This window comes from Alligator sinensis, unplaced genomic scaffold (genome assembly GCF_000455745.1).
Source record: "Alligator sinensis unplaced genomic scaffold, ASM45574v1 scaffold330_1, whole genome shotgun sequence".
NCBI lineage: Eukaryota > Metazoa > Chordata > Crocodylia > Alligatoridae > Alligator > Alligator sinensis.
The window spans coordinates 497406-512122 of record NW_005842178.1 but is presented as its reverse complement, the minus strand read 5'-3'; the positions used below and the strand labels follow the sequence as shown (position 1 = coordinate 512122).

The 14717-nt window shown below is 42.8% G+C and overlaps 2 protein-coding genes across 7 annotated transcripts in view; one reads left to right on the top strand and one right to left on the bottom strand.

Annotated features, from left to right (window-relative positions):
- The window catches only part of KNOP1 (lysine rich nucleolar protein 1), a 40818-nt gene that overhangs the window by 17942 nt on the left and 8159 nt on the right, over nucleotides 1–14717 (top strand). For 2 of the 4 annotated variants that reach the window (XR_003094644.1, XR_001358217.2), the window contains one exon: nucleotides 12685–13509. The exons of 1 other annotated variant lie outside the window; for it this stretch is intronic. The gene's annotated coding sequence lies outside the window, so the exon portion shown is untranslated. Of the gene's footprint in view, nucleotides 1–12684; nucleotides 13510–14717 lie in introns of those variants that run through there. One more of the 4 variants, XR_003094641.1, reaches the window with a different exon arrangement.
- VPS35L (VPS35 endosomal protein sorting factor like) overlaps nucleotides 634–14717 on the bottom strand; it is a 106451-nt gene continuing 92367 nt past the window's right edge. For all 3 annotated transcript variants that reach the window (XM_006026091.3, XM_025207027.1, XM_025207028.1), the window contains 3 exons: nucleotides 11687–11805; nucleotides 3072–3218; nucleotides 634–2593 (listed from right to left, as the gene is read on the bottom strand). In XM_006026091.3, the coding sequence (XP_006026153.1) occupies nucleotides 2495–2593; nucleotides 3072–3218; nucleotides 11687–11805 (365 nt within the window). In that variant the 3' untranslated portion in view covers nucleotides 634–2494. The remainder of the gene's footprint in view (nucleotides 2594–3071; nucleotides 3219–11686; nucleotides 11806–14717) is intronic.

Here is a 14717-nt window from a genome sequence, read left to right as displayed (position 1 = left end):
ACTTTCTACACTGCAATCTTACAAGAGAAAGATCACCACTGTACTGTACAAGGAAACAGCAAGCCCAGTAATGACGGTACAGTACTAAATGTGTAGAGCAGATATCTACCCAGAGTGCATTCACTGGATTCCAGAGGAACTGCTCTTCGGTTAAAACATGCCCAGGCAGATAGAAGTTATGCATCGGATGTAGCCACATTCTGCTGCTTTTTGTTGTCTCTGTCAGGAAGCTGTGCATGGGAGCCAGGGTGGGTGGAGCTGGGAATGTGGCGTGGGCTGCCCCAGGCAGGGGCAGGTGGGGCTTAGCCCCATGCAGAGTGCCATGGGGGCAGGTGTGGGGCAGATTGGGGGGAGGGGGTGGCAGACTGCACCTGCACCACACTGCCCAGGCAAGTTCTGTTGCATGCATCCCCCTTCCCTCCACTCTCAACCAGCTCTGGGGACCTAGTGTGCAGGCAAACCCTCACACATGTACACACTACAAGATGAGCTACTATGCAATCATTTCTATATACATTACTCAAAAAAACCTAAACCAGATCAATTTTGTTTTAAATAAAATGACAGCGTGTTACAGTAGATGTTTGATTTTTAATATATCTGTCATTTGTTAAAATAAGATCTGAAAGATTTTATGTGCGTAGCCCACAACAGCTCTCAAACTCATTAAGTGGCCCTCCAGCCAAAATAATTTCCCACCCCTGAGTTAGAGCCACTGGTGCCCACATGGATTTATGCTTCTGCTGGACCGTGTCCAGTATCTGGTCTTGGAACAAGCAGTGCACAGATCGTTCCATGTGGTGCAGCTATCAGAAACTCTTGTAACAGTTGCATACCCTACACAATTGGTTTTGAAAAACCTAATTTCCAAACTTCATTTTAAAAATTAAGCATCCAATCACTCATTTAGTCTTCTATAACCCTGCATTGTGAGCTCAGTATTACAGTATAGGCAGTTTGTGTCCATTGACAACTGGACCCTTTGATATAATCATTACACAGTCAAATTATGTCGCACAGAATCCAGTGGTTGCCCGGCAACTGTAGCAGTCATTCACCACCTCAGGCCAATCATTACATCAGTCAACTTCCTTTTTTCTTCAGTATCAGGGAAGCTGCATCCACTTTTAACCCACGCAAGTGGTACTATTGAAAATACTGAACATCTGCAAAGCAAGTAGGAAAAAACACTGCAGATCTAGTACTACCTGCAGTCATTGCCTGGATCAGCTCCTGCACTCTCCAGCTAAGACATGTCTTGGGGCTTTGAACCCCTTGTTTTAATCAGAGGTGTCACTTGGATCATAAAGGAGAGTATGTGAAAAGTCAAATTAAAATAGACCAACAAACCAACCAACCTACATTAAACATTACACATTCCCTCACTCATGGAGCAGTTATTACAGAATTTCACTCCTGTGAACTAGTTACCCCTTCATATAATTTTCCAACCTCTGCACAAGGCAACATTTTTATGTAAAATTTGCTTCAATTATTTAACTCATTCCTAGTCATTGCTTGGAAATTAGCTCAGTAATTACCTGAACTCGCAACCAAAACTAAAGCACAAACAGCAGTAAAGCACAAAACTAAAGCACAAACAGTAGCTGCAACCTCATATCATGGCTCCTTGCCAAAGATGAGAAACAGTAGAGTAGGATTTTTAGGCAGCATAAAAGCAAAGGTAACAAATAATCACAGGATTTCAGTCATGTGATGACTGCATTAGTGAAAAAGAACAGATGAACTAAACTGCACATTAACAGTTTTATTTAATGATATGGTTCATTTTGACTGAATACACAGAATTTCTCTGAATACATTTATATATTCCTCTAAAGACTTCTTATTGATTGCTGGATAAAACGGAAGAAAATTACAGAACAGTTTTAGACTAAAATGAAGCTATAAACATGTCTGTAACCAAGAAGATTTTTTCACATCCAGAAGAGTAGTATCTCAGCCATGTCCAGATTTTACTGGAAATGGACATATAAATGCTGGAAACAATCCAAAATAAGGCATCTGAGAACTATACATCTCAACTAGAACTACTGCTGATTTCTTTAAGTAGACTGTTATATGAAAACATTGCTTTCCACATAGGAGAATAGACTGCCTTGCAAATGGAAAGCAGTTGGGGGCTTCTGAATTTATATATGTGGATTTCCTTCCTCTGTTGTTAGAGTCAGGTCAGATTAGGGGTTGGAAAGTTATATACCATCAGAAATTTTAAATATGCACTTTACTGGGTCTATGTTAGCATTTAAATCAGAGTTTAATGGCACATCTGGAAACAAACGGAGTTCAAATTATTGTAGCTTATGTCAGGAGTTTTACTTTTTACCTTTGTCCCAATAAATGTTACGTTCTAAGTAAAACTTAAAAATAAAAATACATTAAAACTCCAATGAAAACCCAGCATAAACCACATTTTATGGACTTGGCTTTGTGCCCCTCTGCACAGATGACTCCCTGGGAAGGATAACATTCATCAGGTCCTGGACTGCAGTGGGAGTCTTAATGCCAGCTCGGCAAAATGACTCATTTCAGGTTGTTTGCTTCGCTTCTTGATGTATTCTAGTGTTTTAACCTAGAAGAGAGGAGAGCACAAGTCCTTATGTATACTTTTCTTGAAACTGAATTTCTGTATGGACATATGAAAGCATTTCAGGTACTGAAAACTATTCTTGTATCCAGAATTTCAGTTCTCTTAGACTGAATGGAAGGGTGAAATATTTTTTAAATGCAAGGAAAGTGCTCAGGCAGCCTAAATATAGAAGAGTTCACGTTACCTAGGACTCATTCTTAAGGTATCTTCCAATCAAACAGTTCTTTAAAGAAATCAATATGCTCAATTTAAATGACAATGTTTTCATTTAAGGAAGGTAATTAATCAGTTTATCTTTTTCACAATTGTAAGTAAGATGCCTAAAACAACAAAGACCTGAGGAAGGCACTTTGTGCTTGAAAGCTTATCAGATGTTTCCCCAGTAATACAGTTGGTCCAATAAAACATTACCAAGAGAACCCTTGTTCCCTGAAGAAAGCACGCTCCTCGCTATCCTTACCATGGTCTTGGTGTCAGCAAAGCCATGCTTCTGAGCAAGGTTCCAGAGGTTGACAGACAGCTGGTTTAGTTTGTTGTTCCGTAGATCTCCATGAGCTAGGATGGTATTAAAGAAATAAAGTGCCAATTGGCTCTGGCGCTTCAGGGTCTGCAGTTAAAAAAAAGGGCACACAACTTTTACAGCCAGCCTGCAAACAGGTCACATTCTGTAAGATCACACACTTCCAGAGAATCATTGCACTGACAACGGGACACATGCTCTGTAACTCAAGTCCTAAGGGAAGCTAGGACTTTGGTGCCTGTCCTCCCTGAAATCTTGCCACTATTTGACTAGAAATGTCTAGTCATTCAGCCCAATTCTAGACTAAGACAGAGTGCAACAGAAGTTGCCCCAGCCCCAGTCTTTCCATCAGGTGTCAGTTGGGCTCAGGGACTATGTACTTCAACAGCTTGCACCCTGGACTCCTGAACATCATCGGCACCACCACCGCTCTGCTGTTCTTCATGCTCTCAGTACTGAGTGTGGCAGTGGCTCTAATACCTTGCAGAACTATTGGAAAAGTCCCAGAGTGCAAAACACACCTGAGATCAGAGCAGGCTTTGGGGTCCTGGTGGATCCATGAACATTAGCCCAAATTAAAGAGTTCAGAAGACTCTTGGACTGATGTTGACATCACTGGCATTGTTATTTACACCTGGACTGGAGACACTGCTGTTAAAAGACATGGCTGAGAGGTGGTGTGCCTGCAGCTGTGCTTTCTGCTCAGCTCACTTGAGGAGACTGCTAATTCAAAGCAGAACCCTAATCTTCCACAGACTGTATCCAGTGAAGAGTAGTTAAAAGTAACTGCACAATGTTGGTCACCCCACCACATCAATTAGCCAATTGCAATCGTCATTAAAGCCCTCTCTGAATTCAACCAGTGTTATCTGTGGCCAGAAACAGTATTGCTGAGGCCATAAAACATGATCCATCACTTCCAGTAGAATCAGCTGCATATGCACTGAATCAAAAAGGAGGTGGCCTGTCCTGAGCATCCTCATTCTTGCAGCTAAATACAGGACAGGAAAGAAGATGCTCCCAGCTGAACGTGCGACTAAGTAGCAGTGTTAGGCACAGCAGCATGGCCTCAGGGACTAAACCTACAAACAGTCCCATCCTTTCCATTCAGTGGGTTTAATTCATGGTAACTAGTGGTAGCAAAATTGTGAGAACAGTATAATACTGGATCTTTACAACTGCATCTAATTTTCTGCCACTCATGATTTTTTTTTGCTCATGCTGCTCCTTACATTGGGAAGTTCTCCAAACCTGCCATATGCTAACCTGCTGTCCAAAAACTCTGAACAACATGCCTGTTCAGTGACTCGGAGCCATCCTACAGTCCTGCTCAATGGACTTAGATGGCAAATTCCCAAGACAAAGGAGAATTCTATTCTTTGTTTAACCAGTTGATCTGCTACACAAGCTTGTGAGGATTTTATAAAAAATAAATAAAAAGTTGAACTGGCAAAGTCAAATATTATGTTGTACTGACTTATATAGTAAGAGGCCAGTCAAAACCAATACACATCACATGCGCTCCTTTTCAGTAGATATACATCTTCCTTAAAATTTTGTTACAAAAATTCTAGATCACTCAGCATGTTAAATACCTGTTTCATGTTAGTGACAGTAACATACAGCTTCCTGATACATTTATATACTGTAGGACAGGTTGGTATGTTTTTGGGCAGTGCCAAAAACACCCACAACCTTGACTTGTAAGATGCTGGCGTGCCAGGGGTGGATGGCAGGGGAGCCACGAGGGGCCCAATCCTTGTTGTGGCAGCGCAGCCCCAGCCCCTTACCCGCCATCCAGTTCAAGGTGCACAAGCCAAGCAAAGTGCCTTTGCATGCCATGCTGGCACCCATGCCAGGGGTTGCCTACCCCTGCTGTAAGGACCTTTCATCTCAACAGCCCCCAAAGCCATTTACAGCCTAACTACAAGCATAATTTTAACTGCTGTCAAAATGCAACCATCCCTGGACGCAAACATGCCCCTTCAGTCTGCCCTGGTAACACTACACCAACCGAAGACTAGCAATGAAGACAGCAAATTCTGAGGACACTATGAGTTGGCAGAGAGTAATTATCAGAACTGAAATACTGCCTGAGCACTGCAGTTTGTTCAACATCGATCCTGTTGAAAGAAAAAAATAAAAGCAACAAAGACTATCTGATGAGGTTATATATCTGTATGCACACAGGATGGTCACATTGCACACTTAGTGGTCTTCTACATTTAAAGAACTATTTTAAATTTTAAACTATTTTCAGCTGTGATCAGTGTTATTTTCCCCTCTCAATCAGAGTGACCAGCTATGTATTATTTTACACATTTGGATTCAAGAGAAAAAAGTCTGCTTTCACATTTACCGCATTAATAGTAACCTTAGTGGAGAGTTAGCTTCTTGGGCAGAATTCAGGAAAAATAGATTAGAGATCTCTCCCATGATATACCTTACCGTGCTATTTTTATATACAGGTCCGTACGTGTGTGCACACACACACATTCCCAGCTAATTTCAACTTCAGCTAATATGCAACATACACTTTAGGATGCAATACTTTCAGGACAGTCCATCAGAAAAAAGGGGGACAGTCTGTAGTTTATGTATTTAGGCAGGCACACAATCACAGACAGAGGATGGGGATCCAGTCAGGTGTCAGATACTATAAAGCTAAGAGAGACAGTCTCAGGAGGAGAGGCAGCAAAGCTTGTCATATAAAAAGGAACAAAAATGAGAAACATAGAAAATCGGATTAGGATCATCCAGAAGGTCTGTATAACATGGCACTGACCTCAAACCAAAGTGAGAAATCCATGTCGGGATGCTGCCAATTCCACTGACACAATCAAGATGGGGTTGTGGGTGGTGTTCCAACTCGGGAGGATATTTATGGGCAGCACAGACAAGGGAATGAACTGAGATTCTGGCAGCAGCATAAGTCATGAGACTAACAATTCCAATTCCCACACCGAAGAGAATAGTGAGCAGCCCTGCTAAGCAGGCATTTTCTATCAACTTTCAATGCTGCCGACAACACCAACATGAAGAAGCAAGACCCCAGAATCTCCCATGACCCTCCTATCCTACCCCCTCCGGCAAAGATCAGAGTATCTTCATTTAACGTGCCAAAATGGAGAAAAATTTCATCTTTTGCATCTTAGACCAGATACACTTTCCACAATAATTGGAGCTGCCAACATTCATTTTAGTCTTTCAATGAAATCTGCCAGTCTTCCACTGACATCTGCACCTTCAAAAAGCATCATGCCAAAAGCAGCATAAGGCATTTGGAGATTCAGAGAGTTGCTTCCTCTGATACGTCTATGCTGTTGTCACAACAGTGGAGTTTGGAGACAACCAAGCTGATTTAAACCAGACAGCTTGGAGACCAGTCTACTTATACCCACACAGAAAGCAACATGGGCTAACACAAAGGGGGACAACTTTTTGGCAGGTGTGCCACAAACTAGCCTTGTAGCCGCCCCAAGTGCCACCAGATCCCCTTCTCCTGCCCAATCTGCTGCCCTGCTCTAGGCACCCTACCTGATGTGCTGCTCTGCTTCCTATACCGTAGTCCCTGCAAGTTTTGCTGCTTTGCTTTATGCTTCTTGCCCTTTCTGTTGCTGTGCTGCCTGTCCCCTCCCTTATCTGCTGCATGCCACACACAGAGGCTACCTGTGACACGTGTACCACAGGTTTGCCACCTGTGGGCTACATACTCTGCATTTGGGGAAGTTACTGCAGCATGTGTTGACCTCTCTGCTCCTATGGCAAGAATGTTCTCAGTGTGCAAACTATTAGGTAAAAGATAGCTTTGGTATTTCTACCTTGCACTGCAGTCACAACAGCAACAGTAGTGACAACTGTGAGATGCCATGAGGGACAGCTTCTCTTCACCTTTCATGTGGAGTCCTTCAGGGCCTTACTAACATCTCTTTTTGGTCATTAGGGAACATCCTAAGATGCTAGATGAAGGTCTGCATCTGTAACCAAGTTACAGAGGTGTTCCAGCATCTGGGGTAAACCAAGCAGCTGGATTTGAAGGCAGCTGAGGCAAGCACAGGCTGAGCAGGAGGTGACACTGACTGGAAGAGAGGAAGCATAAATGATCTGGTGGCAGCTGTGAGCATGTCATTTTGTGATCAGCTGTCCCGTGTATTAACACCATGCACACACTAAGCGCAGTCCTCATCACTCCCCCTGCACATCCAAGGAGTAGCTGTAGCCAGAAACGCCTGTTTCAGAAGCCCCAAAGATTGAGTCCCATTATTGTGAAACAGTGATCTGATTTTGTCACTTGCACCCTAGCAGCGCGCTCCAGCATAATCGAAGTTGGAGCTACTGCTGGGTCAGCAGTACCCAGACAGGCGGCAGCTTGCTTTCCCAGGAAGGCAAGCCAACGAGAGCTTACTACTGCAGGGCCCCATGCTCTATGCTGCCAGGCAATCAGGCTCTGGATCTACTTCAAGGCCTCAAACCTAATTTTTAAAGTGCCCATTAAAGTCATGTTGAGCTTCTCACATTTTCCCTCTGCAACCCCTCCCACAAAAGCAGTGCTCCACATGGCTCAGATCATAGAGCAACATTCAAAAGCTGTAGCTTTCTTTTGCTAAAGGGCTTTGGCTGAAGAACTCTACCTCTGGTGATCAAAATGGCTGCCACTCTTGCCATTAATTAGCAATGCATACACGTCCCATGGAGTAAGCCTTCCCACATAATAGCAAGCTGCCATAATGACCTGGCTGTATTTCTGGGGGGAAGGGGGAGTGGGGTGGAGGAATATGACTTTCATTTCTAGAAGTTGCAGCCCACTTTTGTTTTGTACAAGAGACTGCTCAATGGCTCCTGGTCAGGGAATCAGGAGAGACTGCTGAAATGAAACATTTTAAGGGGTTGTAAACTAACTCCAAATTGCTGGCAATTCTGAAATTCACTCACCAAAATGAGACCATCTCTGAAGTGCGATTTGAGTAAGGACTGGAAAAAGTCTGGACTTTTAGTACTTGGAAATATCTAAGAAACAGAACTGAAACAGTTTACTTCTGGTAGCTCCCTCTGTTTGTCAGATACTTCCCAAGCCTAGGAGAAGGCACAGTACATGCCCTGGGAAGTTAACTAAACCATTTGAATCCTGTACTAACAATCTTGTAGCAATGGGGATTTAGAATCGTTTTAGGAAGAGCTTCATGCCCTTAATATCTTTAAAATTAAAAATCAGAACTGTTCTGTGCCTTACCTGTAGCTCACAACTCTCCTATGTGCAGTCAACACTCATCCAGGCTCAGTTGTTTGTGATGGGGGAGTCACTGTAGTAAGGCCTTTCAGTTGAAAGGAGCAGGACTGAGTGACCCAGAAGGGACAGTCTCCCTTCCCTCCTCTTAGAATTTAATGTCTCTTACAAACTACACAGGGACAGACTCATGGACAACTGTCACTTTTAACCACTTTAAAAGGGGAGGGGAGAGCTGCTGCGAAGAATCACAAGCTGTTACCCTTTAATTGTGTGCCTGCCCCTGCAGCAACATGAACTAAGTCACTGTAACTTTAACAGATCTACTCTAATGCTGATTTTGGAACAAAACCACACCATTCGGCATAAAAGATGAGTGCATTTGGATAGTCACTGAGCAGAATATTAGCCTTTATAAAGAATCCTGCACTTCAAAATAGCATTCTTGCCCACACAAACACAACCACATAATAGTTTTCCAGGAGCTCAGATGTTTCAGCACAGATGCCATAGCAGCTCAAAAAGTAGCAGAGTTAAGAGAGGTTAAAAGAACATAAAAAGAAAGGAAGGGCATATTATGGTAATATTTGATGCATTGCTCTGCCCCTCAATTGCATTTCTTGTGAAAGTATTTTATCGTAAGACAAATCAGTGCCCTTTTATGGGCTTTAGATGAAATGCACCAAGGACAACCAATATCACAAGGGATGTGGTTCATGTAAGTGAGCAGCCCAGTATGCACATAATAAAAGGTCATCAACACCGAAGTAATCAAAAAAAAAATCTTGGGTATTTGATGCCATGTGCTCCTTTAAGATAGACAGATGTGACTGTAATAGTCATTCCCAGCCCCCTAATTCCTCAACAACAGAGTTCTTTAATAAGCAAGAGTTGATACCTGGTCTTAGGTAGTGATTTTCACCCCACAAATCTCAGCACACTTCACAAAGGCAGGCAAATATTCCCCGTTTTACATCTGAAGAAGCTGATGCAAAGTAAAGGGACTTGCTCAAAATCACAACCTGGCACAGACAGAGCCAGGATCAGAGAACAAGCAAGTCCCCTTTGATCACATGTCCGGTATCCTGCTTACCATCCTATACTGCCTCCTGCTTCAGTGAACTAGCAAGAGAGGCTCTTTCAGTATTCGAAAGAGCAACTTTCAAAGAACTAAATTTCCTGTGATCACAAGGTCCAATCCCAATAGGACGTGTTCAGCCACCTTGGTAGAATGGCAGATTGTCATGTGTGGGTCTTCAAAAAACCATCTTTAATACCATGTATTTTTCAAGCTCATTAATGATCTCATGGCACTGCACAAAAGTAAAAGTCTCTTTTGGTGATCTCATTCTGCTGTGCAGAGCACTAGTTTGCTGTGTTTCACTGTGGTGCTGTTTGTACAACAGAGTTCATGCTTTGCTTTGGAGTGTACCACTGGATAAGGGTGAGGTTTGTTAATCTTATACTTACTTCATTAGGAAGAATTAAGAAGCAAAAGAAATGATAATGCTGTTCAGAGCAGTAGCTGGGCTCCTAAATGCATATCACTCAGTACATTTTTGGAGGCAAACCTTATGGGTTACCCTCTTTGAAGCCTAAAATTTACAACCAGCATTTAAGTGGAAGGAAAAAAAAAGCCCCTTAAACTGCATTTGACAAGTAGCTAAATAACACAACCTAAGTGCAGCCCCTCAGTTCCATCATCTTTCTACCCAGGATTTTTATTTTCCCCATACTTTAGGCCAGGGCTGTCCAACTTCTAAGCCCTGCAAAGGCTGTACGCCATGTGGGCCTCACCAGGCAGGCCACAGGCTACCAGGCCACACCACATGGATGTATGTTCCCCTGCTCTGAATAAGCACCACCTTGCACATCTGCACCAGGTGCCCACCTACTGCCACACTGCACCCCCACTGCTTCCCCAACCCCCTCTCCTGCCATGCATAATGCCTGGAAGTGCTTTTAGCTCCCTGCTGTGCCATACTGCAGCAGCTGGAGAACGGAGGAGCCTGAAGACTGGCTGCTGTTGCAGGTGGAGCAGCAAGGGGGGCCGCAGTCAGGTGGGAGCTCAGGGGCCACAACTTAACCTCTCCTGGGCCACAGGCAGCCCGCGAGGTGGGCAGCCCTGTTTTATGCTATAAGCAACAAGTTTCAAGAAATACACAAGAGTCTAACAGGGGTAAAAATAAATACATAAATAAATAATAAAAAGAGTTGCTGCCATGAGAAATTAAGCTCAAAACCCGACACAGCTTCAGGGGTCTTTGTTGTGGTGTCAAGAGGTGACTTCAGTAACACGGAGAGTGCCAGCCACCTTCCATTCATGTCAGACTATTTCCAATCTGCATAAACCCCAAACCAAGGATTCCACTATTCTGGCAAGAGCTTTGATATAATCATTCCAAAAGAGGTTAAAAATAACATGATTGCTTTCCTGCACCTAGAGCAAATATTTTGCAGTCATGCTTTTGTCTGGTATTCAGATCTATTATAACTCAAAGGAGCTTTCACTGTCTTTAGTTCAAAGCAGGCTAGCTGGTCAACTCTCACTTAGTCTATTCAAGCAACGTCTATTTAAGGCTACTTTGGTTCTGACAGTGAAGGAAGAACCTGGGACTGAGGGAAAAGTGAAGACAGGGTTAGATGAGGAGAGAACTGACAGCTGAATGAGAACAAGAGCAGAAGGTAGCTGAATAAACTTTAGCTACGTATGTCTACACAGCAGTCAAAGACACTGCAGCATACTGCAGAAATACACAAGCTAGCTCTCCTAGGAGCACTGGCACTAGGCTGGCTGTGGCAGCACAGAGGTCAGCGTAGGCTGCAGAATCTGCCCACGCAGCAGCCTGCACTGAGCTGCCAGAGCAAGCTAACTCGGGTACTGGTGCAGCCTACTGTAAAGCTGGCTTGGGCAGCTCTTCCCTGCACTGTAAATCACTGGTGTGACTGAACTGTCAACGTGCCCTGCATTACAACTTGAGGAAAAACAACAGCTGAGCTGGCACAAGGGCCAGTAAGAATTTTCTCAGTCCTACTAGACTGTCTGGGCCATGTACAGAACACAGCTAAACACTCATCTCTTCAACAGGACAATAAAATAGCAAGAGAATCAGTTTTACTTTACTCCTCACTGACACACTTGTCTACCTGATCCCAGTATAAATACCCAAATGAAATAGGACCATATGCCTCTCTCTAGCTTTTCAAATGTCCACAGGGCTTTCCAAAAGTCAAAGCATATCTACAGTCTACTGTCCTTAGGAACAGCTTGTTTACTTAGCCTTGCACGTGATTTTATGTCGCACTTCAGCAAAGATTAGAAGAGATGTACCTCATCCTTTCCAAGGGTCTTGAGGTGGTCCAGGATCTGTGTTATCACTGTCTCACACACCTTATTAATTTCAGCTAGGAATTTGGAGTCTCCACCATAGAGGGTGTCATTGGAATCAACTGCAGAGGCAAGCATAAATAAATCTGAGCTTAATCTAGATGGTTATAAAAGTTTGTTTACTACAAAACAATAGCACATATCTAGACAGTACTGGTTTGGGAAGCTGCAAAACTGGTTCTTCATGAATATGAAATCTTCTTTTAACATCAGTCACTTTTGTAAACACTCTCTTGATGATCTGAGGACTGCCGGATTGTGACAATAGACACGTTGCCTACTGCAGGTTTTTAAAAAGATACACTTTCACTCTCTATACTTAGAAAATTATATTATTCTAAAGCAAAACCTGAAATCACCTGAAAAATCATGGAAGACATTACATTCAGATAATTGTACTGATTAAAAAAATGATAAATCACAAGAAATAACAGGATAGATTCAATAACCAGAATGGTTTTATAAGGAACATCGCCATTGATTAATGAGACTCAAATGATGACAGGGAAGCCTAACTCATTAATTACAGTGGTAGGTAGATGTGCAATAAGTACTCATTGCTCAGGAGTTCAAATATTTTAGGGAGGCATAGGATAGATACAAAAATCTCTGCCCTCTGAAATGCCCTTGCCTTTTGTATTTGCTTACTAGTCCATTACTCACCTGGAAGATGCACATGAAATCACAGTTCTCTACACATACATGTAACACAAAGAGCTTATGCTGGAAGCAGTAAAAGCCAGAACACAAAACTGATTACAGAACAGACAATGTAATTCAGTCTTTTCTTGTATACCATTTCTAATCAAAGAACCAGAAGCCAGTTTGCTACATTTTGCAGACCAAAAGCAATCTGTCACGTTTCTAATTTGTTGGGTTGGTGAGATTGTGTGCAAGGCCCCAAACCTGAACTCTGAAGCACTTGTCTCTTGTTTCTACAGAAACTGGAAATTCTGCAGCGGCTTAAAACTGAGGCACCATAGGTCAGAAAGGTGACCTTTGCAGCATCTCATTCTGCTCTCTATGGTCCAGCAGGAGATGGCAGAGAGAGGTTTGGAGCTGAAAGGCACCCTTGAAGGTGTGAGAGAACTTCAGGAGCATCTCTCAGAAGAGCACCCAGCTGCACGTGGGATTGGAAAGCATCACTGTCTTCCGTGGAGATGCCAAAGCTGGAACTAGGTGGGAAATACTGCTTCATCACATGAAGGCTGTCCTCCCCACAGTCTGCATTTGAGTACCTAATGTCTAACACCAACACATTTGTATCAGAAACATCAGGAATTCCTGACTGCTGCTGCACTGGGGCTCTGAATCTTATGGCAATTTCATTTATCAGTACAGTTTTAATGGCTGACAAAATCCACTATAACCTCACTTGCTTGCTTGCTACTGCTGTCATTTGAATGGTACCTGCAGTTAGCCAGGCATGAAAGCTATTTCACTGCAAGCTGAATTTACTTTAGCCATCCTCAGGCACTTTCAGTGCACCAGCCAGTAGCTGCTGGAGGGAATTGCCATGTTTTGTTGATACATGACATAATTAAAGACACAAGACTACTAGAGCATCCTCCTCCTTCATGTCACAGATCTCTAGGTAATAACCCACATGGACCTACTTATCACCTGCAGGAAAGAAGAGATGCATATCTGCACTAAGGGAATAAGGATCTGCTGTCATTATGGATGTTAATTTTCTCTCTCAGTATTTCTAATAAATAACATTCTCATGTAGGAGGGGGGAAAAAACCCCAGTGTCCTCAGACGTACTTCACAATCACTCTGACAGTTTTTGAACCACAAATCTGTCTCTGAAACAAGGCACTCCAAGATATCCATTTAAATATAGCGCTGTCTACAAAAGTGTTTCCCAGGCCTAAAGGGGGAAACGCATACATCACATCTGTCATCTGAAAACTTCAAAGCACTTAAAATTTTTAAATTTCTGAATATTCCAGGGAGGCGAGTCCTGTTTGTCCATTGTATACATGACAAAGAAAAGATCACATCCCCTTTCTTAGGCACACTGAAAAATTACAGGTAGATCTATGCTATGGAGCAGTAGTTCTTTCCAGGCTGTTAAATCCATGAAATATTCTTGTCATGGCTGGTGACTTCTTAGCAGCCCATTTACCTGAAGAGCACAAACATTTATTTTATATCTGACTTCATCTGGAAATCAGTGTAGCCAAAAGAAGTAAGCTGTCCAGCTGTTAGAGCAGGGGACCGAAAAGTCAAGACACCCCAGTTCTATTCCCAGCTCTGCTAGCTTACTGACACATGGCAAAAAACCCTTGAATGACACGGTGCCGCAGCTTTCAAGACAGAGGAAGAATCATGATTCCACTTAACGGAGGTATCAGAATCCAAGCTAGAATTTGGCACTGTAGAATTCAGAATTCCACCCAGCCCTACTTCCCTGCTACAGAAGTATGCCCATTTTTGGCAGCATACACGTGTGGAATTGTTCTTTTTAATGACTGTAAAGTGTGTATAAATTTACCACAGCAACTTTCAAAACTAAGGTGGCCATCAAAGCACTGTCTGAATGATCTAAAACTATAGTCATGCCAGGGAGGAAACAATCTCTTGATTTTCCTTCCTAGGTAAGGTTGTGCCAACAATATCAGGTCAATATCAGTTTAGGTCAAAGAACCCCATCAGGATCAGTGTATTCTATATGTTAAACCATCTTTCACAAAAGGGAGGAAGCAAAATCCAGAGTAGATATAATTTAAAGGGGAAACTTGGTCTCTTTTTTCTGTTACCTGGATCTTTAAAACGGGACTTAAACTTTGGATCTCTTTCTCTTTTCTGAAAGCGTGTTGTGCTCTTACCCCAAGAGCCAGCAGGAAGATGCGTCAGAGACCTGGCAGTTCAGTGACTGGAATCCATCCAGATCACACGAGGGCTTCTGCTACTTGCTCTGGCTTCTCTGTTTTGCTTTAAAAGCAAAAATTGTCCATCCAAACATAAC